General features: G+C 42.1%; 1 protein-coding gene across 1 annotated transcript in view; it reads right to left on the reverse strand.

Annotated features, from left to right (window-relative positions):
• Ptprt (protein tyrosine phosphatase receptor type T) overlaps nucleotides 1-27,208 on the reverse strand; it is an 805,504-nt gene that overhangs the window by 163,065 nt on the left and 615,231 nt on the right. Inside the window, exon 14 of the mRNA XM_059258971.1 lies at nucleotides 14,767-14,902. Coding sequence (XP_059114954.1) covers nucleotides 14,767-14,902 — 136 coding nt within the window. The remainder of the gene's footprint in view (nucleotides 1-14,766; nucleotides 14,903-27,208) is intronic.

A 27,208-nucleotide genomic window follows, 5' to 3' on the forward strand; every position in this document is an offset into this window, starting at 1 on the left:
TGGTCCAGACCCATCTTTCTTCCTTCTAGGTTGATCTGCGTCTCCAAACAGCTTGCCTCCAGGCCCTACTTTGCATGGTTTCCCCACCTCCAGCATCTTCAGCCTCTTCTGTGTCCACCATTTACCCCATAACTCTCAGAAGTGACTTCTGGTGTTGGAATGACCAGGCTGTCCCTTCACCTTCTACCTCCTTCCTCTGTAGCATCTTCTATAGCTAATGACTTCTCCTCTTCCCTCCTATCATCTATCTGCTTTGCCATCCTGCACCTCCCCTCCAAACCTCGGCCTGGAGATTGTTAAGCATGATCAGTTTGGGAAACTCAGGCCTTCACTCTGTTTTCCTCCTACTCCTTCTCTAGTCTTAATTGCTCCACCCCATATTCTCCTCTGTCATCCTCAGAGGATGCTTCCAAACATCCCTCTCCTGCCTAAATTCTACTTCTGTATTCCCAAGGTTGCCTGGGACATTTTTACTTGGGAACTCTACTAGCTTCCTCAGACTACACATACCTATAGTCATATTTATCTTCTGTGCTCCCAACCATTTCTCCCTTCCCCAGATGTTTCTCTTTCCAGTACAAGTCACTGTCCCTCCCATTTATTGCTGAGTGACTTTAAAATAACTTGCCTATCAAACTGCACTTTGATGAGGGCTTAGTAAGCTAGTGTATACACAAGGTACCTGATCAGTGCTGGTGGTTACCCTTACTCAGGATGACTAAGTGTGCCTTGTCTGTTCAGGCTCTTTGGTGCTTAAGTGCTTCATCTCTGGCCAAGTATTCTTTGGAGGTTGGGTATGGAAAGACAATGCTCTAGAGAAAATTAAATTACCTACAACATCTCTCTAGATGGCAAAATATTGCAGAGACTTCTCTCTCTTTTTTTTTTTTTTTTGAGCTGAGGATTGAACCCAGGGCCTTGTGCTTGCTAGGCAAGTGCTCTACCACTGAGCTAAATCCCCAACCCACAGAGACTCTTCTACAGTGACATATCATATAGAACAAGGGTGAGGCTTAAGGTCCTTGCTATTTCTCCATCCACTCTAACTGGAATGTAGTGTGCATAGTCAATGTGTATTTGCTGAATGAGTAAACAGGTGAGGTAAATGTTCTAGGACCTTCAGTAGTAGTGGTGGAGAACATTGATCCCTGTATGGACGATGGTGATGATATTATCTTCTGCGCCCACAGCTTGGCACTAACTGAGCAGAATGGGTGAGGAAGCCACTTTCTGGCTCCATCTCCACCTGTAGAGGTTTCAGCAGAAGGCAACTGAGATGCAGGGCTTTCTCACAAGGTTGTGTTTGCCAAGGGTAAGGGAAGACCTAGAATGGAGGGCAATACTGTTTACTAAGATCCTGGCATTCTGAGCTCTATTCCTATTTTTATGCAAGCTGAATATGTGACAAGCTCTTAGATTTCTCTATGAACCTCATTTTCTAAAGCCAGAGATGCATACTTGGAATATGGGAGTATTTCAGTGGTTTTCCAGCTTTTTATCAGCAAGGCTCTATTATATAAAGTTTCTCTCCTTTACCCACATGTTTTGAAAAAGCTCTGATTTAGTAACAAAATCACCTTTATTTAGTAAGGGTAAAAAGCCGACAGCCATCATTAACTGTGAACAAAATGTACTGATGAAGTGACATAAGTAATGTTAAACGCCAAACAGGGAATTTCAGCTTAAAGCCAAGACCTTGGATGTTTCTGTCATCCTCGAGGCTGGATTTGGATAAAGTCATGACTCCCTGTAGTCTCCCTGGTATAATGGAAAGAGCCAATGGACTCTTTTCTATCCCTTGAGTCCCCAAGACTACTTCTTCCCTGAAGAGGCACAAAGGGACTCAGAAGTTCCTGAGATCTGTGATTCTGTCTTACCTTCCCCTCCTTCTGGAACTGAGGTACTGCTCATTAGAAATTGAGACTCACAAAGGAGAATGAGCCCCTCACATCTCCAAAGGTACGAGGGCAAAATCAGGATGACAGAAACAGAATGGACACGAACAGTGACAGTGCATTTTCAAACGGAAAAGCATCCATACAAACTCAAAACTTCCGGACTACAGATGACTAGACAGAAGTGGCTAGGAGAGGCCAACAGACAATCAACCAGTTGGTGCAGGAGGAAATGCATGCTACAGCCTCTCTTACGGAGCACAAAGCAGTTAACACCGGCTCGATACTTACAAGTAATAGGAGTAGGAATAAGCATTTCTTCTATATATTGATGGGCAGTCAGATGAAGGAAATGTCCAAAAGGGGGGGGGAAAAAGAAAAGACAAACAAAGAAGAATTAGGTTTATATGAAATCATGATTCTTAGAAATGCACATCATTTTAGTAACCCTAAGCTCAAAGAGATGCAGCTTCTTACACATTAGCTGCTATTAGTGGTGGAAGAAGTGAGAGACCTCACCTCTGACAGAGACTCTTGTCTCTGCCACATGCAGAGGAAGCCAAGTTTCTTGGTGGCTGTTTGCACTGTTTGAATGTTCTTCCTTATGGACAGCTAAAACAAACTTCCTTATAATTATGGACTTTTGAAGGTCTTAGGTAGCTTTCTGTGGCATCCTAGAAATAGACTACCAAACTTTCACATTCCAGTGTTCCTAGGATCCAAGCAACAACAGACACAGTAGCACCTTTCATCTTAACTATTTCACGGAAGATCACATCCACATCTATTTCGTAAGAGGTCATGTCCAAAACAGAGAAATAACCAGGCTGCATCCTTGCTAGCTCCCCAGTCATCCACATTTCCAGGCTCAGGTATCTAGACCACAGTAATGAGTCATGGATGATGCTGGATGACAAAATGTAGTAAGATTGTGTTCTGGGATTTCTAAGATAGATTTTAGAAAAGAAGAAGCCATGTAGTCCCTTTTGCTGGGGACTCTATTGGATGCCTAAGTGTCCATGTAAGTAATTCAATTTTCCCAAAGCTGCCATGCTGGAGAGATCACATGGAAGCCCTGGGGTTACACAAAGAGAAAGGAATGGCCAGGTACTTTCTGTCCTTCTAGCCCAAGCTAGAATTCAAATAAGTTATCTTAGCTGAGACCTTGAGCATCACAGAGCAGATACACATTTCCTTTATGCCCTACCCAGAGTGAAGACCCAGGCAGAATACAAAATAGTAATTCTTTATGTCATTAGGTTTTGGGGGTTGTTTGTCACATAGTAGGACCAGGTCAAACTTTAACATCATCATGAAAGAACACTGTACTGAGAAGGAAGTTAGAAGAGTTCTAACCCTCAGTGTCACCAGATCCCAACTTGAATAAACTCTGCCTTTACATTCTCATCTACTGCTAATGGTTTTCCAACTGTATTTCAGGATGCCAGGAGTTCTTCAGAGTGGCCATAGGGATGGAAGATATGAAAATGGGTCTGCTGGTCCTCTACTGCTCATCAAAGCCAGGGCACCTCAATTTGTATTGATTTTATATCATCTAACATTTTATATGGCTAAGAATTCAAGCTTTCAAAAGGAAGCTTGAAAAATCACTGCCTTCAGGCTTCTCTTAATGTCCCCACTAGCTCCTGGCTTCTAGGCATTTGCAAACCTTCATGTATGTCCATTATATTCCCCTTGTTGTAACTTATCTTAGGTTGTAAGAAAATAAACAGGGATGTTTTTATTTCACATTGGATTTAGCTACACTGACAATAAGTGATGCATTTGAGGATTGGGAAAGGTTGCTAGGAAATTCAGGTCCCCAAATATCCTCCTGAGTAAGCAAGAATAGTTCCCTTCCTCCTTGAATGACTTGATTAGTTGTAATTATTATCCCATTTGCTTGTCACAGGAAGACTCGGTCTTTATAACCACAGAGGTGTGAACACATATTCAGACCACAGAGGTGAGAATACATATTCAGAGCTCAGGATTTCCACCTTTCAAGTCAGAAGTAGCCAAAGCCTCCAAGGCAGGGCTATCAAAGCCCAACTCAATAACCCTAAAAGTCCAGAAGAAAACTGAGTAGTAAGAAAACGGTAAGAAATTGTGCTTGCTTGGTAGGCTGAGCTGGGGAAAATGAACCACAGCATTGCAAGACTCAGTGACCTCACTCCCCACAAAAAATTGTTCAACATCCTAGACCAAATGAATAATGGCCTTGGAGAATGAAAGGGGAAGACTCAGATCTGTGATGGACAGGAATTGGATAAATTCATCCAATGAGTCATCAAATCCTCATTCACTAGCCATACAGGTTGCCACTGATTATTTTTCTGCTTCACCAACAGCTGGTACAGTGCTGAAAATGTTATTCTTTAGAGGCAGAAACCTCAGGATCCAAACATCTCTTGCTATGGCTTCACCATCTCTTTGGAAGCTGATGGTGCAAATTGAGCCCCCAATTCATAATCTGATGCTATCAGAGATCTTCTTCTGGGGGTGATTGAAACCAGAAAAGAACATCAGGGTCAGAGCAGGGGTGGGGTGGGGCATGATGGAACTGGTGGCTTTGTAAGAAGAGAGAGACATCCTCAGTCTGTTCAGCGGATGATGCTCTCCCACCATGTGATGTTGCAGCAAGAAGGCCCTTCTCAGAAGTTGAGCAGATACTGGCATCATGCCATTGGATTTACCCAGAACTATGAGAATCAGGTGTATTTTCTTTGTAAGTTACCCTGTCTCAGGCATTTTGTTATAGTAATAGAACTAGATTAATCATTTTACCTATTTTCAGCAAAATGAGAAAAAGAGGCTAGTGTTCTAATTTCAGCTCTTTCACTTGCTCACTGTGACATTTTAGAAAAGCAGACTCCCCATCCCCACCCCCAATCTGCTTCCTCATCCATATACTAAGTTGTTGCCACACATGAAAGGCATTTCAAATAGCTTTCAGGTCATGGAGGTACAAGAAGGTTGAGCACACCAGTACCATCATTTACAGCTGCATGGTCTGGAACAAGTAATTAAATAGCTCCATGTTCTAATTTCTCCATCTCAAATATTGGAAGCAATGTCTATTTATTCCTAAGAGTAACCATAGCTATATGGTAATTTATATTAAATGACTTTATTTAGATTATATCCAAATAAGATATGACATAATATATAATATTTTTCAAAAATTACATTAATCTAAATTAATATTAGTCAATATGAATCTATATTTGGAATATGCTAAGGACAGATGAAAGGTATTTTATCTCTCACCTCATCTACAGATATAAAAATTGCTGCTTCTGCCGGGTGGTGGTGGCACATGCCTTTGATCCCAGCACTTGGGAGGTAGAGCCAGGCAGATCTCTGTGAGTTCGAGGTCTACAGAGCGAGATCTAGGACAGGCACCAAAACTACACAGAGAAACCCTGTCTCTCAAACAAACAAACAAACAAACAAACAAAATTGCTGCTTCTTTCTTTCATCACTGGGACAATGTATAAACTTCAGGGGACAGTGAAAATAGTTACCAATAGTAATAAAATGAAATCAAATATACAGGTAGCACTTACTAGGTACCAACACTGTCCTATGCCCTTATCATAGATTGGCCTATGTGTTCCCTTACAACTATCCAAAGAGATAGATACTATCATCTTCACTTTGTAGAAGAGTAAACTGAGGCAAATGAGGTGAAGATGACACAACCAGTATCCAGATTTGTTGACATCATCTCTCCAAAGGTCATATTCTTTACCACCATGTAGCCTACACTGCTTGAGGACATAAGAAAACAGGGCCCCCAAAATGGACCAGACCTGATGATGCCCCATGCCTCAGCTCTTGAATCCTCCTTACAAAAGTATATATTGTTACTATTACTTTTATTTGAGGAACCCAAGGCTCTGAGAGGGCACTCCTCACTTGGTCAAGGATTTTTGTGCACCTGTGGAGAAGTTGGAATGCTCTGCCCTGAGCTGGGCTTCTTCTCTATTGGCAGCTACTTCCTCTTAGGCAGCAGACTCTGTTCAGTATTCTGATCCTCTGAATTTTTTGTTCTCAACTTTTAAGGTTCACCTCCTAACATGTTTCCTTCCTCCCACTTAAACAGAGTGCCTGTTCCCAAAAGCTTTTCTGAGTTATCTTGGAGGCCGCCAAAGCTAGTGCTGTCTCTTGTCAAAGAAACTCCTAGAATGTCAATGATCCGTGATCTTCTAATAATGGGTAATCTTTTCTTAACCAAGCTGCAAAGTCACAGATATTTGCTCTGTGACCACAACACAGTTTACATGTGTGTATTCTCTAAACCTTGAAGAAGATTTACTGAAGGTCTGAATTTACAGGGATACAGTAAGATTGCAGATAACAGATTGCCTGAAACCAAAAATCCTGAACACAAAGACAGCTGTGCTTAGGAAGGGAAAAAAACCAATATCCCAAACTTAATAAATCACATACTGCAGAATCGCCTTTTAGCTGCCTGACAACCCTTCAGGTAGAGTTTCTCTTTGCTCTATATCATTTTAACAGTGCTAACTTGTCTATGTAACCGCACATTTGGTCATTTACCCACCTATCTAGCCCATAAACTTATCCATCCATCCATCCATCCATCCATCCATCCATCCATCCATCCATCCATCCACCCACCTAACAATTTGTCTATTTATCTACCCAGGGCACAAACCAACCCATTCATCTGTTTATCCACTCACTTAGCCTATAATCCATCCAACAGCACATTCATCATCTACTCAAACATCATTTAATTATTAATCTAAAAAAATTTCCTGAGTGTCTATGAATATACCTGTCTCTGCCAAGTCCTATAAATAGACAAATGAGATTCTAATCCAACCCACCTGGTCTAATATGAAAGCCAGGCAAGAAAATTATAGAGGGGGCAATAATAATAGCTACCACTTAAATAGAAGGCAATCATTTATGTACCAGATACTAGTGTAAGACCATAGCAGAGGCAAAGAGATTGCAAGATTGTAAGAGGAGGTAGAGACTAGAAGAAAACAGTACACATAGCAGGGTAGCTGCATGGATGAATGCATAGCAGGTGATAGAGCATGCACAAGACCCACAAAAGCTCAAGCCAGTCAGAATCCCATCATGAAGAGAGGCGGTGGGCACAAAGTCCACACCCTAGCTCAGGAGCTCTTGGCAGTTGATACATGTGGGAGGAAAATCAGTTTTCTTTAAGGGTGTAGTTCCTAATGGGACTAACCTGCTCCAGTAGAAGGCCACACAGCCAAGGGTATATGAGCAGCATCAACTATATTTGATGTGTTTGTTTTTAAAGGGAATATAAAGTGGGGTGGGTGGGGAAGGGGTTTTGGTTGTTTGAGGAGTGGAGGGAAGGGTGAATATGGTCAAAATACACTCAGTCCTCAGGGGAGGCTTTGCCCTGGAGGAGGGGGGAATGGGGGGTGGGGTGGGGGGAAGGGGAGGGGGCGGGAGGGGGAAGAACAAGGGAATCCGTGGCTGATATGTAGAACTGAATTGTATTGTAAAATAAAATTAAATTAAAAAAAGAAAAAAATACATTGAGTGAAATTCTCAAAGAATAAGTGAAAATAAGAAGTAAAAAAACCCTTACTTTTTAAACAATAGGGTATTACTTACATACAGATACTACCTCATTTGATCACCACACTAGCCCTATGAGACACTATTACTCTTATTTTACAGACAAGAAATGTGAGGTTCAAAGAAGTAACTCTCCCAGATTCACATAGTGGGTAAGTAGCATGGCTGGTGGGTATTAGTATCCAGGCAGTCTTCCTTCCAGAGTCCATGTTACCAAGCATTGTTATATTTTCTTCCATAGTGAGAGTCTGATAGGAAGATGTGGGGCCACACAGCTGGCGGTGGGGACAGAAGATAAGGTAGATCGGAATCTACCATGCTTGAATTGTAGTCACAGAGAAGCCAGCCTGTGAGTGAGCATTTCAGGTATATGGACCTGTTTTATATGAGTGGGTAGTGAGTAAAGTACAAATGTCATGATATTGCAGAGGAACTTTGTCTCCATCCTAAAGGTCACAGGGAAACCCCCAAAGCCATATGAACAGATATTTATTCTAGATGGATGATCCTCAGATCAGTGTAAAGAAAAAGTAGGAAGGGAAATGGACAGTGGCCACAGAAGATAAAACAAGAGTCAAGACAAGAGATGTGGGGGACTTTCTTCACAATGATCATGGGATGGGAAATAAGATGTAAACGTGAAGGGTGATTAAGACACAAAATCAATAGGTGACTTAAGTGTGAGCAACTGGAAACAGGCTTCCAAGTATCCAGACTGAGTAGCTGCTCAAGATAGCACAAATAGAAAGGTGTGTGTGTGGGAGTTTCCTTCTATGAGCCTATGATAAGAAATCATTTAGTATTTAGTATAAGGTAGGTATAAGGTGACACATTTCATCTGTTTTTTTTCTTACCTCAACGACCTTTTTAAAATTATGCCACACAATTTAGCATCTCAATTTAGTATGGCCTGTTTTATATGAAATCCAGGTTAGATAGTGTTATTTAAGAGTATGAACTTCCACATCAGACTGCCTAAGGTTGAGACACAATACTGTCACAGAGTCATGTGATTTTGAGCAATTTTCTAACACTTTGTGTTTTAGTAGTCTGACATTCTATAACCCAATAATATGCCCTGTATTTTTAGCTGGTCCAATGAAACTTAGGTTTTTTTATTGTCTCACTCTTTTATTTTTATTTAGTTTTTCATTCTAAACAATGTGGTCTCTGATGGCACAGACCATGGATATTTTGAACAGTGTCCTCCAGAGTTACCTCATGTGTATTAGGACTTGGTACACCACTGATACTGGATGCTCACATTTGTGTCTATTTTCTGAATGATAATATACTCATTAAGAGATGGTGCTGGCCCTCATCTGTTTTAATTTCACTGGGATATTCTGTTCAGTTTGTTTGTTTGTTTGTCTATTGTAGGAAATTCCCAGTATCTGTAAGCTATGTTTGAGAGAAGGAGGAGTCAGGATACATGCTGGTAATCCAGTGGAGGAGATAAAGTGTGACTACAGATGTCAGTGGTGAATGAGAACATAAAGTGGACCTTCACAGAGGACATCCAGATTGTGAGGCCAGGAAAGGGTTACTGGAGAGGTGACCAGAGTTTGACCTTTATATAGGTAATACAAGGTCACATGAGAACTACAAGCATTGGATAGAAATGAAGCTCACAAATATATCTACAGGAATCAGGGTGACACTAGGAGACCTGGAAAATCACAGTGAGCGTAGGGGTAGAACTTCATGAAACTGTTTTCCAAAGAGTTGAACTTGCGCATTTCCCCCACCCCCACCATGAGCCACTGATGCTTTAGACAGCAGGCTAGAGAGCATGCATTGAAGTTTGAAACATTATTCTGGGTACTGTGGAGGGATGGATGGGTTGAAGCAATCACAGTGAGAGAAGCTAGTAGACACATTAGTGGTCTACCCTGGGGAGAGCCAAGGACAGTGAGAATATCTGACCATCAAAATGCCAAGATGTGGGCTTAGAAGAATTCCTGGTGATAAAACCTCATGTGGTTGATAAATAGGATAGAAAGCAGAGCCTGTCAATGAGCTGGAGATACAAGACTGGGAGCTGGTTGGCAGCTAGACAATGATTTCTACTTTGACTCTGAAATACCCAGTGGATGTCCAAGGATATATGATATGGTGCCAGGAAACTCTAGGGAGAAAGGCCTGAAGCCGAAGCCCCTTACCCTCATGGGCCTCTTCCATCTTCAGGCCAGCAAAATAATCCCTACTAGGTTATATGATGAATACACAGAGGAAGACTAGTGCAGGCAGCATAGGGGCTGTATGCAAGGGACTGTCACTTGGCCATCCTGCTAAGATTGGAATGTAGGAAGACCTTGCTATGATGTTACACTCGGTAGTCATATTCGGAAGAACGCGGGGGAGAACGTTTGACAGTGTTAAGAATCTTGTAGGCAAAGAATATGTCAAAATATTTCATTTGGGGAGACATAAGTCCAAAGCCAGAGTAAAGCAAAATCAAGAGAGGGAAAGTGGTATCCGAACTTGAACCTCTATGATCTGTTTGCTTTCTGATAGTCTTTCAGGACTAGTGAAAATTAGCATCTTGGGCTCTGGAACCACAGTCTGGATTTATTTCTAAACTTATCCCAGCACCTTGGCCAACTCATATGACCTCTTTGAACTTCATTCTCCACTTATGAAAACAAAACATCAACAGAATAGAAGCATCAACAGATCTACGCAATTATGATCATTAGAAGGGTGACAATCGGAACACTCAGCAGTTTAAGCAGAAAATGAAGAAATTAGGTCAGTATGTGAGTGTTATTTGCAGAATTGCTGTTAGCACATTGGTGACAGTTTTGGAATGAGTTTGGTACAGTGTGTGATGAGTGTTCCTGTTGGTATCAGACAGTATAATTCCTCACGTAGGTATATGGAACCAAGTCTGAATAGTCCCATAAACATTGGCTGCAACACAAAATGAACTGTAGTACGTATTAATGCACTCCATGTTTTCTGTTTTTGTGGGCTTTTTGTTTAGTTTTGGCATGTTTTATCTTATTGTTCCTGTTTGTTGTTTTGACTCTCATTTTTGTGTTAGCAAGCATGCCTTCAAGAACCTGCATGATTTCCTGCCCTGACTGCCCTCAGTGATGGACTGTACTGTAGACTAAAATAAACCTTTTCTTTCCCTAAGTTGATTTTGGTTAGACTGTTCTATATCACAGCGGCAGAAAAGAAACTATAACAAACTCCAGTCTCAGACTCCAGGAAGTGAATTCCAAAGCAGCACAACACTGAACTGGCTGAAACTTGGGGGCATAGGCATGGAGTAGAACACCCCCAAAACAGTAATTTGTAGAGGTCCTTATATGGGATGGGAGTGGCTAATGACAGCTTCAACCATCAAGACGTATTGGTTAAGACACAAAAACTTGTGTTTTCTATCTTAATTTGCATTGAAAGTATCCAGTGTTCTATGGTATCAGGCTAAAGGACAATCTAGGCTGCCTCACAACCTCTTGCTTGCCTATTTCTCTGGAGGATATAGTCAAATGACTCCAAAGTAAGAAAGGAAAGGGTAAAATGAACTCTGGACTGCAGAGAGGCACTAGCAATGAGGGTTTCTTATCGTTAGGAGCTCAGAACAGAAAGGGTATGTGCTACAATATGATGGCATGGCATGTGTCTTGGAGCATCCATTCTGGAACATCTGAAGTCTAGATATCATTGGTAGATCCAGAAGCAAAAGAGAAAATAAGGATGGGTATTTTGCAGTGAGCATGGCTAAAACCACATTGGAAATCAAGTGTGTCAGGGAAGGGCTCAGGGTCCAGATTTTATAATGCCCAGATTATGTATAGCTCCACAATCAAAGAAGATTGGTTAAGAATGACTCAAAAATAATTCTAAACTTTAACTTGAGTCTTTTGGGAACCATAAAAACTCTTATTTAAACCTCCATTGTCATCACCATTTGGCTTTTATCTCTAAAGACCCTCCTCTCCATTATAAAACAAGTACAAGGAAAGATTACAAAACATTTGTCATGTTTTGTTGATTTTTTCCTTTCTATTTCCATTTCTTTTTCTTTTCTTGAGTCATCCAAATATAAATTAATCTCTTCATTAAGCCCCTCCTTTCATCCTTTGCAATCCAAGTACATTCTCTGCCTGCTCTCTAGTTTTGTTAAAAAAGGAAACACCTAGCAATAAGACATATTGTTTGGAGAGTGAGAAGAGAGCTTTACCATCAATGATGGTGAACCCCCAAGAGGGAGCATCTGGGGACATCTGTGTTTATGGAAACATCTGTGGCTGTAGCCTGGAAAGATCTGAGATGGACTCAACTCAAACTTAGAGACATAGGGAGCAGAAAAAACAGTCACTGCATTGATGACCATGGGGGGCAAGGAGATGGCCCTGTCAAGCTCAAACCAGTGAAGGGCATGTGATGGCAAACAGGTGTTTGACCCCTGAGAACCCCTGGACCCAGGAACTGTAGGTAACAGTGGGACTGACACAGGGAACCTGAGCTGGGTTGATTTGCTCATTCATTATTCCAGTGTGTCTATTCTTTTAAACTTCTCCCTTTCAGGTTGCTATGGGTAGCATATTTGCTAGCAGCAGATTAGTAACAGACTGAATTGAGTAATGTCCCCATATTTATAAATAGAGCTGGAATCAGAAGAATTCCATAGAAAGAATGAATTCACTGTGGCCTTCACTGTCCTTGAGGTATCTCTAGACATGGGAAAACACTGTGGGTTAGTAGGAAGGGGCAGGCCTGTGCTGCATTTCTTTCTTCCCCTTCTCTGCCTTGCCTTCTCTTTCTTCCTTTCTCTCCCCTCTTTCCTATTTCTCCTCTATTCTTCTTTAGCCCCCATCCCTTCTTTACCTCATCTGCGAATTATTCTCATCAACCAGCAGAAACATGTCCACACACTATGCATGCCGATACAGATCAGCATCCCCAAGCTATGCATTGCCACAGGGTCTAAATTTTGATTTGGGGGGTGAAATGGTGATCACATGACACCTGTTGGTTGTGTCTGACAGTTTTATAGACATGAGAGGTGATAAAGATACCCCCGGAAGAGGTTAAAACTACACGGAAGGCTCACTTTCTATGTACTCTCACCCTAGAAACAGAAATCCATTTCTTTCCTCCCTCCCAGAAAAATCACACATTTCAGAAATAGCTGCTGAGAAGGAAGTGAAATTTTTTCACAAGCTCACAGTCAGTGGTGACGTAGGTTAAGCCAGGCTTTAGAAAGAGCAAAATTGGAAGAACATATCTGACTTACAAATCAGTGGCAAAGAATCAGAAAATTTCAAGATATTCAATTCCATTTAATTGGCCACTTTTCCCATGTAGACAATCCCAGACTCACCTCTGCCTCTAACACATCTGCAAGGCTAAGAAACTTGTCAGTGATCTTATATGTACAGTATACTTACCACTCCTAGAGAACTCAAAGTGCATGCTCTACCTCAGATAATAGCTGCTGATTGACTAGTCCCTGGGACCTACAGTAAGACTATGTTTTATCAATGATGATGGCATGACAAGGAAGTGCTACCATTAGCTTTCTGAAGTCTCTGTATACCTGATGATAACATGGTACTTTCCTTTCACTCTAGATTTTTTTTTTTACAATGGGAAAATTAATAGCTAGTTGAGAACCTTAACTCTTGTGTGAGTTACTGGTTATGTGAGAAGAGAAATGGTGGCATTAGATAAAATATATAAATTAAAGACCAAGTCCTAGCAAGAAGATATCCTGGTGATGAAGAAGACTAGCTGAATCAAAGCCTTACTATGAGAGACGGACAAACAAGGACATACTGGTGGCTTTGTGGTTGAGAAAAGGCTGGCTGTGTCGATGAAGGCAGCACCACCATTTCTGAGTCATCGGCGACTGGAAATAAGGACATTGCTTTTCAATCTTTTTTCATCACTGGTACTCATGTGACTCTTTGAGTAGAAGCTAGAGTTGTCTTTGGCGGGGGGACATTTAGTTTCTTTCTTCTGGTGGAAAACAAGTTCCAAAGTGTCTTTAAACTTAAAGATGGTAGAAATTCCCTGGTTCTTGTCATTGTTATTGTCCTGAACTCCACAGTTAACCAAACGCGGAGCTCCAGTGTCAGGTGGAACTTTAAAGACTAACATAAAGTACTGTTTGAATTGTGGAAAGATGAGGTTCTTCTTTTTGTTTTTCGAGACAGGGTTTCTCTGTGTAGTTTTGGTGCCTGTCCTGGATCTCGCTCTGTAGACCAGGTTGGCCTCGAACTCACAGAGATCCACCTGCCTCTGCCTCCCCAGTGCTGAGATTAAAGGCATGTGCCACCACCCAGTGAAAGATGGGGTTCTAACAGATATTACTATAATATGGCTGATGCCTTCTTAGATTTGCCTGGAAAGTGGGAAGATAGAGGCCATGACTGAAGCCTGTCAGTGAAACTGAGAAGACACAGAAATGGGAAGTAAAGTGTGCCAGTAGAGTGACAGGAAAAGACTAAAGAGAGATGGTCATGGGACCCAATTTTGAGGAATATATAATGATTCTTAATGATAATGCTAGCTCATACTCATACTTTGCATTTTCTATCCCTCTGTTTAATTTCCTTGTATTATCTTCAATCCTGTGACTATATCTTAAGCAGAGGATGAGGATGGGAGGTTGAATCTTGGCAATAAAGGAAGGATTGGCTCCCTTGCTTTCATCAGCAATGCGATTTGAAAGAAAATATATACAACATAAGGAAAACTGTATTAGTTGCCCAGAGGTGCCCAAGGAAACATTCTGACAGAAGATAATACACGCTAATAACCGGCTGGGAAGGTTTGATGAGACATGGAGTAGGAAGGTGTCTCAAGCAGGAAAATCTGTGGAGTATCACTCCTTTGGAGGCTTTGAGAGCAGCATGAGAGGCTGCTCTTGACCAGTGGGTATTGAGGAAATGTGGGGGAGAAACAGTGAAGCATTCATTATTTTACTGTATTCATCTGCGTTCCTGGACTCCCCCAACCATCTTGAGGGCATCAGAAATCACACAGAGCAGCTAATTCCGAGAAGACTTACTTCATCATAACCAGACTCCATGACACAACAAGGGAGCAACAGGAATCACTGAGCACCTTAAAAGCTGGTCTTCTCAAAGCCGCTTGCCAAGGAGGCAACACATGTCTCTCAAGCAATAGCACAAGGAACTCAAGGATCCCATTGGAAAAGCTCTACTGGACAATAATTGACAGAAAAATTGCCTGGCCACGTGGTAGTGAGGAGTCATGGGGTCAGCAGGATCCTCTAGGCAGTGCCAAGACTCACCTCCTTTTGATGGTCAGCATCACTCCCAGGAGAATGATGATGAACATGAGGAGGCCAGCGATCACACCTGCCATCTTCACCGTGTTGTCCACCTGCTTCTCTGGCTCCACAGTGTTAGAGTTCTGGGTGGAGGCACCTTGAGAGGAAAAGGGAAGGAGGAAGATGTTAAAAAGGCTCACATGTGACCAGGCAATAGTGACAGTGACATGAGTGTCTACTTATTAAAGCTGCCTATGTGCCAGGCACTGTGCTGAGAGCTTCAGATACATTGTTCTATGTGATCCCCTTTGAGAATTAATTCCTTAAGAGGTTGGGATAAGTATGATGTCCTCTCAGAGATGAAGAAACTGATTTTCTAAGCAATCAGAAGAGTTTCTCATACGTGCCATGTGGGAGCATAAGGTTTTATTCATTATGTTGCTTTGCTATGAGTGTTCAAACCTTGGCTTACCATTCAGTTCTTGGGTTCATAGAATTATGTTTCAGATTATATAATGAAAATAATAGCTTTATGTTAAAGTAACAATTAAAATCACTGTGATCTAAGGGATCTTTTTGTTTTATTTTTTATAAGAAGCCAACAGTAGGGGGAAAATAGTGGATTAAAAGGAATTGCCTTGGGTTCAGAAAATATGATGAATATTTCAATCTTGGCAGTTATGTAACATTATATGCTAACTTGTTGGCTCAATCTCTGGTAAAGAAACTGGGCGCTTATTATGTCTTTAGGCCTGTGTGGGTGACAGACATTGTTTTTCTAATTTTATATATGGGGAAAAAAACCCAAAAATCAAAAATCAAAACGCCAAAATATGAAAGGCCTTGCTAGAAGTCGCATGGGTGATGCTAATGTCAGGAACAAGATCCCCCAGGTTGGTGACACCAAATTTAGGTCTTAGGGTGAGAAACCTTGAATTTAGCTTTGGAAGCCCTAACCCCTCATCCCCCATCTTCAAATAACTGTTTTGCTTGTTCCTTAGCAAAAGTAAGTAAGCAAAGAAAGGCAGAGCCTAGCTTCTTCATGTGTTTACTAAGAATGAAAGGCAATTTCCTGTTTTAGACATTCTGGAGGTAGTCCATGGGCTACCAGCATCCTAGGGCAATTTTCTCCTGCTGTCTTTATTTCCCCATTAGAATCACTTTTTTTCCCCCTTGTGAGGCAGTTTAAAGTCAGAAACACCTTTTTCCAAACTCATCTCTACTTTTCTGCAACATCAGCACCAGTTCATCCTTCATCAGCCAATATACCTTCTGTGGCCTCCTGTGCCTCTGGCAGAGTTTCTCTCTCCTCTAAATTCTGATAACACTTTATACCCTTTGCACATACCTCACAATCTCTCTTACCACAATGTACTAGTATTATTAGTTGCTTGTTTTCACATCTGTCTTTCCACTGGTCTGCAAGCTCCTCGCGGGTAGCATTATACCTCTTTCATCTTTGTTTTCTATGTTAGCGCAGATCCTGACTCATAAGAGGGGCTCACTAAATGTGCGTGGTTGTTTGGTATTTGGCTAAAGGGATGATGTCTCTGCCTGCACACATTTGTCCACATGGAACCAAGTTGAGTTTTCTCTTGCTTTCAGTCATGTATTCATAGAACTTAGCTGAGCATTGAATTGAAAGGTTGCTTTTCAATACAGAACTGCGAATCTGACTCCCTGAACTCACTGCTGTTTAAGAGCAGGCCTCTGGCACATTGATACTTCTCAATTTTTATTTATTTATTTTTTTGCTTATGAGTGTAGAGTGCATATTCTCTCCAGGCACTTTTCTCAAACTTTAGTTAACTTTGGCAAACTGGTTTACTTAGCTGAGCATCCTTGGTGGGAATGGGAAGCCTTCAAGAGTAGGTGTTGTGTCCTTTTCATTGCTACAAAGCCAGTGTCTAGCAAAGGACTCCTCCTCACAGTCACTGTGGTGGTTGTGGAATGACAGAATAGTGCAGAGGGCAGAATGATTTATTTATTCACTCAGTTATGTGTCTTGAGCTCCTGTGTGTCCAAGTGCTGGGTCTGAACTATAGTCTCTGTATGGTCAAAAAGCCTTTCCCTAGAAGTGATTAAAGGTGATATATTTTATTCATTACTTCTACCACATATAGGCAAGACTAATCAACTCACCCAACCCTAGGGCTGTCTGACAAGGTTCCACTATTCTGCAGCCCAGTGACTTCCTGGTGCATGCAGGGATAGCCAGCACATCTTTAGTCAGGGAAGTCTGATATTGCAGAGTGGGGTGTTTCTGAGTGGCTCCTAAGTAGCCTCTGCTTATGAGACTGAAGTTATGATTTCTGAGAAAAAGCTAGTCTATAATGTACCAAGCCCAAAAGAAAGAGAGCACCTCAAATCACAAGGCTCCCCAATACTGACAGTGTTTATATTCAGAATTAGAGGAAAGGTTAATTCTAGATCATTGAATCATTGGCAGTGTTAAACTTTGCTTAGTACCTGTTCCAAAGTCCTGTTCTAGAGGCTGGGAGTTCAAGGATGAGATCCCATGAGAGCCTCTTCTTATGTAAGATCCATGTTGTCACTGGTCTAATAAGATTTATTCCCCACTCCTTAGGTAAATAAGTATTTGCAAACATCCACCAGTGGCAGGTATCTGGAGACATCGTGATAAGCAAAACAGACACAGTCCCTGTCTTCAGAGAGTTTGAAATCACTGGTGTTGGTAACCATGAGGATATACTTAGTAAATCAATAATTAGTAATGGCAACTCTGGTGGCTTGAAAGAAAATGGCCCCCAAAGGGAGTAGCACTATCAGGAGACATGTGTGGTCTTGTTGGAGTAGGTGTGGTCCTGTTGGAAGAAGTGTGTCACTGTGGAGGCAAGGCTTTGACATCTCATCTATGCTTAAGCCATGCCCAGTGAGACAGATCATTTCCTGTTGACTGCAAGTCAAGATGTAGGACTCTCAGCTTCATCTCTAGTACCATGTCTGCCTGCATGCTGCCATGTTGCACCATGATGATAATGGAACAGACCTCTGAAACTGTAAGTCATCCCAATTAAATGTTTTTCCCCCTTTATAAGAGTTGTTGTGGTCATGGTGTCTCTTCACAGCAATAGAAACCCTAACTAAGACAGCAACTTTCAGCTTTGTTAAGGGTTTGGACAGAGAGGCACATGATCCCTTGGAAAGAGCATAACAGGGAACTAAGTCACTTCTGGGAGGAAATGGCCAGCAGGTTGAGCTCCAGGGCTGTAGCTAGACAATGGAAGCCTACAGGAGCAGTGTAGTAGACACGCTGGGTCAGGCTGTGAACCGGCAAGGAACCTGGTATATGGCAGAAAATGTAGTGTTAAAGGTGTCAAGAAGCTTAGGAAGATGCTGGAGAGGGAAGCAGGAGCCAGTTCACACATGACACTGTACACTATGATGATGGTTTTGTTCTGTAGCCCAAGCAAAACAGACAGCCATCTAAACACTGTTCATGGGGCAATAATGGGATCAGATTTGTGCTTCTAGCATATCATCTCATCATCTCAACTTCAATGTGGAAACAAATTGACTTGGAGAAATGAGTTTGGAGATTACTGTAGGCACCTAGGTAGATGATGATAGTCACAAAGATTCAAAAAATAGCAGTGCGGATTTGGAGATGTAATAAAAGGGATAATTACCTGAAATAAATATAGTGAAAATTGGTGATAAATGGAGTGAGGGGAATAAAGGAGGAAAAAATCACAAGGGTGGCCACAGGTTTTGGTTTGCATGACATGGTAGATGATAGTGGGATTTACAGCTTCGAGAAATGCATAAAAAGGGGGCTAGAGTGAAACCATGCTTGAGTTTAGAGTAATTTGAAATTGAAGGTAGGTAGCTAAAAGCGAGTGTCTAGAACTCTGGGGGGGAAAGCCTTGGCTGTAGATAAAAAGATCAATTCTTAAATATCCACAGATGGTATCTGCAGCATGGGACTTAACGCAATTACCTAGGAAGGGAATAGCAAGTAAAAGGAGAAGCAGGCCTGGAAGAGACACTTGTAGTGTCCGGTGGGCAGAGGCAGACAAAACTGCATACAGAACATGAGCATCCAGACAGGGAAAGAAAATGCGGCTGAGTATGGTGTCCTAGAACCAACAGAAGATGGATTTCACGAAGCAGGGAATGATTGGCTGTGCCATATACTGTTTCCAGGGTAGGATCAGGTGCCATGCTCCAAGGTAAGTGAAGGTCTTAGTTAAATGTTAGGAAACCTTTGCCCAAAGACCAATATTTTTCTGGTAGGAGTCCCTTCAGCAGTGACCATGACCAACCAATAGTACTCACTTGAGGGCCACAGAGAAGCATTCAGATTGTGGGCAGTCATGTGAAACGTGACAGCCCAGTAGTTTAGAAAAGTTCCGTGAGTTTAACCAAAAGGCCTCAGAGCTGAAAGCATGAACCCCATGGTGACCATGCTTTTTCTGGTCCATTCAGGCTCAGATATGACAACAAGAACATGCAGAAAACTCAACTTTCACTTAAGCGTTCTCTGAGATAATTTTCGTTAGTCATTAAAGACTTGCTTTCCTGTTTGTAAATGAATGGCATTGGCAATTCAAAGGCGATAGACATATGGTGACTCTGGAGAAAAGATAAGACAAGATCTATGGGTGACCCAAGAAGTAGAACAGAGGGATAGGGACATGGGAAGTATCAGTGACATTTCTGTTGGCAGTCAGCGTTATGTGCTCAGGGCTGGCACTGTAGATGCTTAGTAATCAGAATGAGAGCTGAGTTCAGAGTTATAGGGAAGCACAACAGGGCTGGCTTCTCATAGGGCTGCCTACCAAGATGACCATCATTCCACAGGTGCCATGATCTAGGTTGGTAAATCAAAGACTGCCTATCTGACTCAGTGCCCCAGAAATCCAAAGAGGGATATTCCAAGAGGTAGAACTGGAAATCCTCTAAAGAATTGCTTAGCATAAATGCCAGTCCCTAACAGACTCTGTCTCTTACTCAGATAACTTCTGTCTTTTAGTCTGGGACTGAGAAAAGGAATGGGATTTGGCTGCATCCTCTTCACCCTGGGCTTCCACAGGACCCAGCTTGAGCACAATCCAAGTATATCAGAATTGGCAATGAGGCACCAGGTGATAAGTTATCTAATTAGATAAACTTTAAGGCTCTTCTTGAGGCCCCTGTGTGATGTGGTCATCAAAAACAATCTTGTGAACTCAGCTTACTAATTCAGCTGTCTCCAACATGAGGCTACAGGACTGACCTTGAACCCCAGCCAGCTGTGCCCTCTGAGCTCTGAGTACTCCCAAAGGCTACATTAGTTTTCTCAAAGCAGCAGTCATTTGCCTTTTCCCTCTACTCTTTCCTCAAAGCTTAGAGCAGCGGTTCTCAACCTGTGGGTTGCTATGCTTTTGGGATCAAACGACTCTTTCACAACCTCACCTAAGACTATTGGAAAACACAGATATTTAAATTACAATTCATAACAGTAGCAAAATTACAGTTATGAAGTAGCAACAAAAACAACATTATGGTTGGGGTCACTACAACATGAAGAACTGTATTAAAGAGTCACAGCATAAGGAAGGTCGAGAACCACTGGCATAGTCTTATCCCCTCCTATCCTTAGTTCCCAATCTACACATGACTTTCTGTTTTCTAGCTGTCTATTCTTGAATATAGAAACTCAGTAACTAATATAGAGTGCTTAGTTTCTTGGAGGCATCTCCCTACCCTCAATTTTACATCCCTATGTGAGGTTGAGGGCCATGTGTGTCTCCCTCCTGCTTTCTCCAATGCTACAAAGCAACTATTTCATTCTGATTTTCTCCAGGGATCCCTAAGACCTCTGTTGGCAAGGGCAGTGTTGGTCGATGCTACTCTGTACTCATCAGAACTCTCTGATGAATCTTGTCTAACTATACATTCAACCACCTAAGAGAAATCCCCAGGGGTAAGATAACCCAAGAGATTTGATATGTAGAAAGTGAATCAACAATCAAGATACCAGCATCACCTAGGAGCTTATTAAAATTTCAGACTCACAGGCTCTACCCTAGGACTATGGAAGTAACAGTTACATTTTGATGAAGTCTCTGTGTGGCTCAAAAGCATGGCAAAATTCACAGATCACTCACCTCAAAAGTGCATTAGTCAAGACCAGAATGTTTCTTTCTAGAGATTCTATTCTGATGAGATTCAATTCTTGCTTTCTAGTCAACTAACAGGTCATTGTAGAAGATGGAACACGTTTGATCTCTTTAATTTAAAAGGTCAGAATGTAGAATTGACTAGGGGACCACACAGTGAAACATTTCAATGTGGAAGGAAGCTACCCACTGGAGCCCAACACTCTGTTTCTCTCATGCTATTATGCAACCACCTCATTGGATTTTAACCATGGATTCCTTACCCAATGAGGGTGGAGCTCCTTCACAAGTGACAGCATGAAAATAGTCATCATTCCCAAGATCCATTGAAGAGGTAGCTTTTCTGTGTTTGCTGGCTCCTATTCTACCACCTGTTCTGACTTCCTTGCAATCCTGAATGCTTACCAAAGCCATCACCATCTTAAAGTCCACATATTCATTGGACCCAGATTTTCCTTTCACTATCAGTTGACATGGCTTCCCCATCTTAACTTGGGTGTCCCTTAACTTCAGTGATGTCTATATTCTTGGTGCGAAATCCTCCTGTCATTCTTATAGTTCTGGGACTTCTTTCCTGCCCTGCCACTTCCCAGGTTCCTCACAGAGGCAGAAACCATGTCACCCACTACAGTAAAAGAAGCTTTCCAGGGGCATAGTGTGCACCTTATTGAGCAGAGGGGACTATATGACTTTGGTGCCTCATTTGATATTGAAATACTATGGTTTTATGATACTGGCCCAAAGCAACCAGCTTGAAATAGAAATCCTTGACTTTCATTGCTAACTAGTCAAGTGACCTTGATCAAATCAATGAAACACAATGTGATTTAATGTCCTCCTTTGTAAAAATTGAGAGAAAATCCTAAAATCTCAAAAATTTTTCTCAGGATCAGGTTTTGCTTGACAAACTGCGCACATGCCATATCCTGATGTAACAATTCGGGAACTGGTTTCAGGGTGTCTGTAAGCTTTGGGAGCTAGAGGCTGAGGCTACACCTCCTTGCAGTCTGCTACCTGGCTTTATCCAAGTCTTTAGAATAAAGCTAGGCAGAGTCCCCATCCCCAGAGTGATGCACTTGACTCTGCTCAGATAGGCAGGGCCCATATCAGGCTTACATCTGGATGACTTGATGGCAGCAATAACATAATTTGGCAACAAGGGATTAATGATTCACCCTCAAAGCACTCTCACTGGCATCGGGCCCAACTGCTTAGCTGTACTTCAGAGAATTGTCCCTGTAAAGATATGCAGCAAAAAATAGAAGGCACAGATGAAGAACATCTAATTGCAATTGATAAAACCCAAGTAAATCCCAGTGGATGCGTAACCCATGCTGGTGATCATTGCGGACGGTAAAGAAAGGAGGCTGGTTCTTAGGGAGGCAGTTCCTAAAAGCCGCACTCTTTAAAACACACAGTGGCCTCTCAGCTATCCAAGGGCATATTATCCCCAGTGTGGCTTATCTCAGGCAAATCTTACTGTGCTGGCAGTTTACCCCTGTCTACTTAATGACTTCTTTTGTTGAAGAGTTTCTCTGTCTTTACTTTGGCTTTGCGTGTATCTGGCACCCAGCAGCGAAAAACCTTTGAAACCCTCACTCTGAGCTGCTACCACTATGCCAGGGAAGGTTTTAAGCATAGCAGGCATCTCTGATTATGGATGTTTTGCCAAGTGGAGACAACGGGGAACAGATAAGGAAGCTGGGTAACTTCCCAGCTCTGCTAAAGTCAGGTATGCGCTTGACTTGGCTGAAAGTGAATTCTCTAAACGACAGGCTATTTTAAGATGGAATTGAAGTCCAAGATAGGAAACAAGTTGGGGAGAGAGCATCTGGCTACTTCATTAGATTCAAGCCTCTAGACTTTACAAATTGCCTCCCAAAGCATTCAAAGTATTTGTAATTGTGATCATGAACTACTTTGGCAGCCTTTGAGGGTAGAAATTGTGGTGAACAGGAGGGGAGCGGGAAGCCTGGGGAGAAACAAATGTTATTGCAGACTTTTTTTTTTTTAATGAAAAAGATGTGTATTTCAGATATTTTTTTTCAATAGTGAGTGTGATGTTGATGCAGGGAAAAAATATAGACTAGATGATTAAATCAGATTCCCCCAACCCTTCCTACTCATAGAGGGAAGGGATGATAATTAGAAACCAGTACAGGTTCCACATCAGTCAGCAGCCAACCAGGAAAAGGGAAGCAACTCCAAACCTTTTAAAGGGAGCTACTGTACCAGGGGATTGGTACCCAGGATCAGAAGATACTGAGGAGTCGAGTGTAAAATTATCAGGAAGCTATTCCCTACCCCAGACAGGAGAAACAGAAGGTAGTGAATCAGCCAGAGGGCAAGAGAGAGAACTGCAGGAGACCTTTGGGGGAATTAGGCTCCTGGGACAGACACAAACTCTGACAAAGGAAGGCCTGAAGCTAAACCACGGAGCTTCTCCAGGACTTTTCTCTTCCAACTCTAACTGGGGTCTTCCACTGGATAAGCCCAGACGTCACGGGCATGGAGGTCCAGGAGAGGAAGCCTGGAGGGAATACCTGGATGTCAAAGCAGGACATGACAATATAGAAGAACAGGCATAGATTAGATGGGGAAAGGGGCAACATGGGCTCTCTATGAGTGCGTGATCCCTGACTCCACTCCTTGCTGCTTTTGAGAGTTACCAGGATACATAAATCTGGAGAATGTCTCCTACTGTGTTTTGATTTCAGCAAAGTCAGGGCCGCAATGAAGACATATGATTGGCTTGTATGACAGCTACATGTAACGCTGGGGCTTTCCAGAAGATGGCAACGTAAGAGTCAATAGGAGCAGGATTCATGACCACATGTAGAACACTAATATAATTAACTATAAACTGGGCAGTCGAGTTTAAGCTACAGCCATGTGTTAAGCCTGTTAGCTCTAATTCCCTCTTTGAGCCTTACAGAAACTCTGAAGCAGGTTCTGCTATCATTTCAAAGATGGTGAAACTGAAGCTCAAAGGGATGAGGTAACAGCAGCTGCCAGCAGAGCCTACAAAACCTGTAAGTTGGATGCCGAGTTCCTTCTTATTAAACTGCTACACCATTCTGCCACTTCTTAACTAAATAGGGAGAGAGCTTGCTCAGCCCCAAACTGGCTGTTTTCCCTCAGATACCTAGAAGCTAGAGGGAGATGAGTATTAAGGAAATCAAGAATCTTATTTCAACCAGCTAGATAAAACCAATCTGTATAAATACCTGCCATAGGTATTTATATCTGTCCCCACTGGGTCTACCACCTGCTATACCAAGCACTTCCATTTCATACCTGCCTTTGCTTGAAGATTCTCTCTTTGTGCCCTCCAACCAGCATACCTTATTCTAATATCCAAGGGATTGATGAACATGTCATGTGAATCTTGTTATATGAGCTAAATTATACAGGCTTTGCTCAAGTGATATTTAAACCTGACCTTTTCAACTTAACTTCTCTTTTTCTTTTCACTTCCCTTGTATATCAACCACCATTTCAAAGTGCCTAATATTCTGAGTTTAGTTTCATTATTAATCTCTGTGCTTTCTTACTAAAACCTTTCTTGATATTTAGCAACCAAAGCACCTCATTTTAATTCCATAGAGAGATATGTTAGCTCAAGTTTAGGTGAGCACTTTCTGTGTTGTTTCCAATAACCATTCTTTGAGGTTGGTGTCCTTTTTTTATATTGCTGTCTGCCCTCCCCCTCACCACAGAAAAGAACCTCCTCACTCAGTGGATTGGGTTGATAATGGAGTACTTAAGAAGGATTATTCTATTCTTCTTTCAAGTGACATCACCTAAGATGTTTTGCAAGTAATAAATAAATTGCCTCAATTCATCATATGACAGTAATTGCATTTAGCCAAGATTTAACTTGGAGTCAATGTCAGGTAGCTGGAAAACACCATAGAGACACAAGGTTTTCACAGATAGCTCTACCCTTGCTGCAGAAAGTAATTTAATAAGTCCTGAGTTAGGTGTAAAGAAGATGCACATTTCTAATATCACATACTCCTTCAACATTACCTAGCCAGTCCTAAGAGGTTAAAAGTGACTTCATCATAGCCTGTACAACTAAATCTGCTAAATAGTGCTGACAGAGGTGCCCTCATTTTCAGTCTTAAATGGAGGTTAGCACCCTGTGAGATGAGGATCACTTTAATTGATTGTTTGAAAGCCCTTTGGCCACTCAAATAAATTGTTCCCCCAGTGCTGATTCTGCTTCAACCCATGCATCTCCTGACTTCATGTTTCTAGGTGGACTTTGTTTTGCATAATGAATGTTTTCCACAGGTCAGATTCTAGCTTGGTTGTGAGTGGCTCTATAAGATGGTGCAATGAGGTAGGTCCTTAAGAGACTCTCTTCTGCATGCAAGAAAGCGCCTCTATCACAAAATATTTTTCATGTATTAAAATTCAGCACCTGACTTTCTTAAAAGTATTCATATGCAGTGGACTCTGTACATAAGCATGATTGACACACCCCTAGCAGAGCAAGGGCTGGAAATACCTTATATCTCCAGATGACTTCACCTATTCTTTTGAGCTCCGGAGAGGTCTAGCCTACGTGCATTGCCAGGACCCAGGACCAAATTTAGAGAATGGATTTGATCTGCTGTCAGAACAAGACCTTAAGCTAAACTGCATTTGGGTACAAAGCTGTTTCCAAAATCAGGAAGAAGATACACTTTGTAAACTAGGTTCACAAAGGTCAAGTCACAGTCAAGGTTAACAATTAGGATGTAATGAAGGGGGCTAAATCCAAAGCAGGGGTCAGGCATCAGCCTTTGGCTTAGATTTAGGATCTGGCAGTCTGTATCCATGGAGAGAGGTCAAATGATATCTAGAGTTATGCTTTGACCTTGATCAGAAACAAAATTTAGGTCGGGGTCATGGACTTAGAGTACTCAAGTGAACCCCAAGTGGATTATACTCATTAGCACCAATTCAACCTTCAGTCACAGAGGGGAAGTCCTAGACGTTTCCTGGACGTGGCCTAACCTGAGAGATGCTGCAATTATAGCAATGACAGTAGGTACTGTGAGGTGCTGGACATGAGAGTTAATGAAGAAGTAATCCTGCCATCATGGAGCTCACTTCTTGGTGGAAAGGGAACTTGTAAACTGAAAATGTTCTCACATACTGGATGCTCACACAGAAATATGTCTTGGAAGACTGCATGCACAGTTCTGTTTATGCAAAACTAGACTACACCCTTGATTTCCACATGTTGTCTGTGCTGTGACACTCATGGCAGGCAATCCTGCCACAGTCCAGCATCCTCTTTCTTCTCCCCACACTGGTGTCCTGTGGTTCTACAAGAACTACCTCTTGCTTGCAGAAATCTGTGCATTGAACCGTCGAGACCAGAGGGTTCAATGCCATGTAGCTATCACCAACAGGAGAACCTACAGCCTGCACTGGGGATTAAGAAAAGAGTGTGAAGAACAGATGTATGAGGGAACCCACACTCTTTAGGATGCCCTGCAGCAAAGCAGTAGTCCCTTTGGACTTTCTCAGGCAGCTGGCATGAGAGAGCACAGTGCCACAGTGAGTTGGTTATAATTCTTGCTATGCAATTGAGCATGGGCCCAGGGCAACTGTGCAACAAGTAAAGTCCTCCTAGGATCAGTGTAGGACAGTACAAAAGCCAGCCAGGAATGGTGTGTAGGCTTTATAACCTCAGGGCATGGAAAGCAGGTGACCTATGCCTTGACTGTGAAGCAAAGGCTGAGGCAGGGCAAGGCCAACAGCAAATCCCATGACTAGTGACACATGGAAGGCAGAAACTATGCCAGAAAGGTAAGGGTCAGAGACTAGTTTGGTCAAATGTATAACATAACAAATGAAGGTACACCAGAGGAGAGATGGGTAGGTCACAGAGACTTTCTCAGATATTGATGCTTGGTTGTGATCTCTTCACAGTGGAGATCTCTCCACTTGAGGTTCAACCACAGACCGTTGCCCAAAACTCAAGTTCATGGTGTTGGTAAGCATATGAGCTTCTACAGCTATGATAACAATGTGGCAGCTTAAAACAACAGATATGGATTCCTAGACTTCCAGAGACTAGAAGTCCAAAATGGACATGCCACTAGGGACACGTTTCTCAGAAATCAGGAAGCCTTTTCCTCATTTCTTCTTGCTCCTAGTCTTCAGTCCTGGGATTCCATACCTTGAAGATGGGCATTTCTAGCCTAGACTATCATTGCACTATTCTTCCTGAGTGTGTCTTCACGTGATACTTGCCTCTTCTGTCACACTAGCTTAAGGTCTACTTTCTCACTTCACTTTAACTAGTCCCATTGTGGAGCTATTTCTTGCTAAATAAA

This window comes from Peromyscus eremicus, chromosome 4 (genome assembly GCF_949786415.1).
Source record: "Peromyscus eremicus chromosome 4, PerEre_H2_v1, whole genome shotgun sequence".
Taxonomy (NCBI): domain Eukaryota; kingdom Metazoa; phylum Chordata; class Mammalia; order Rodentia; family Cricetidae; genus Peromyscus; species Peromyscus eremicus.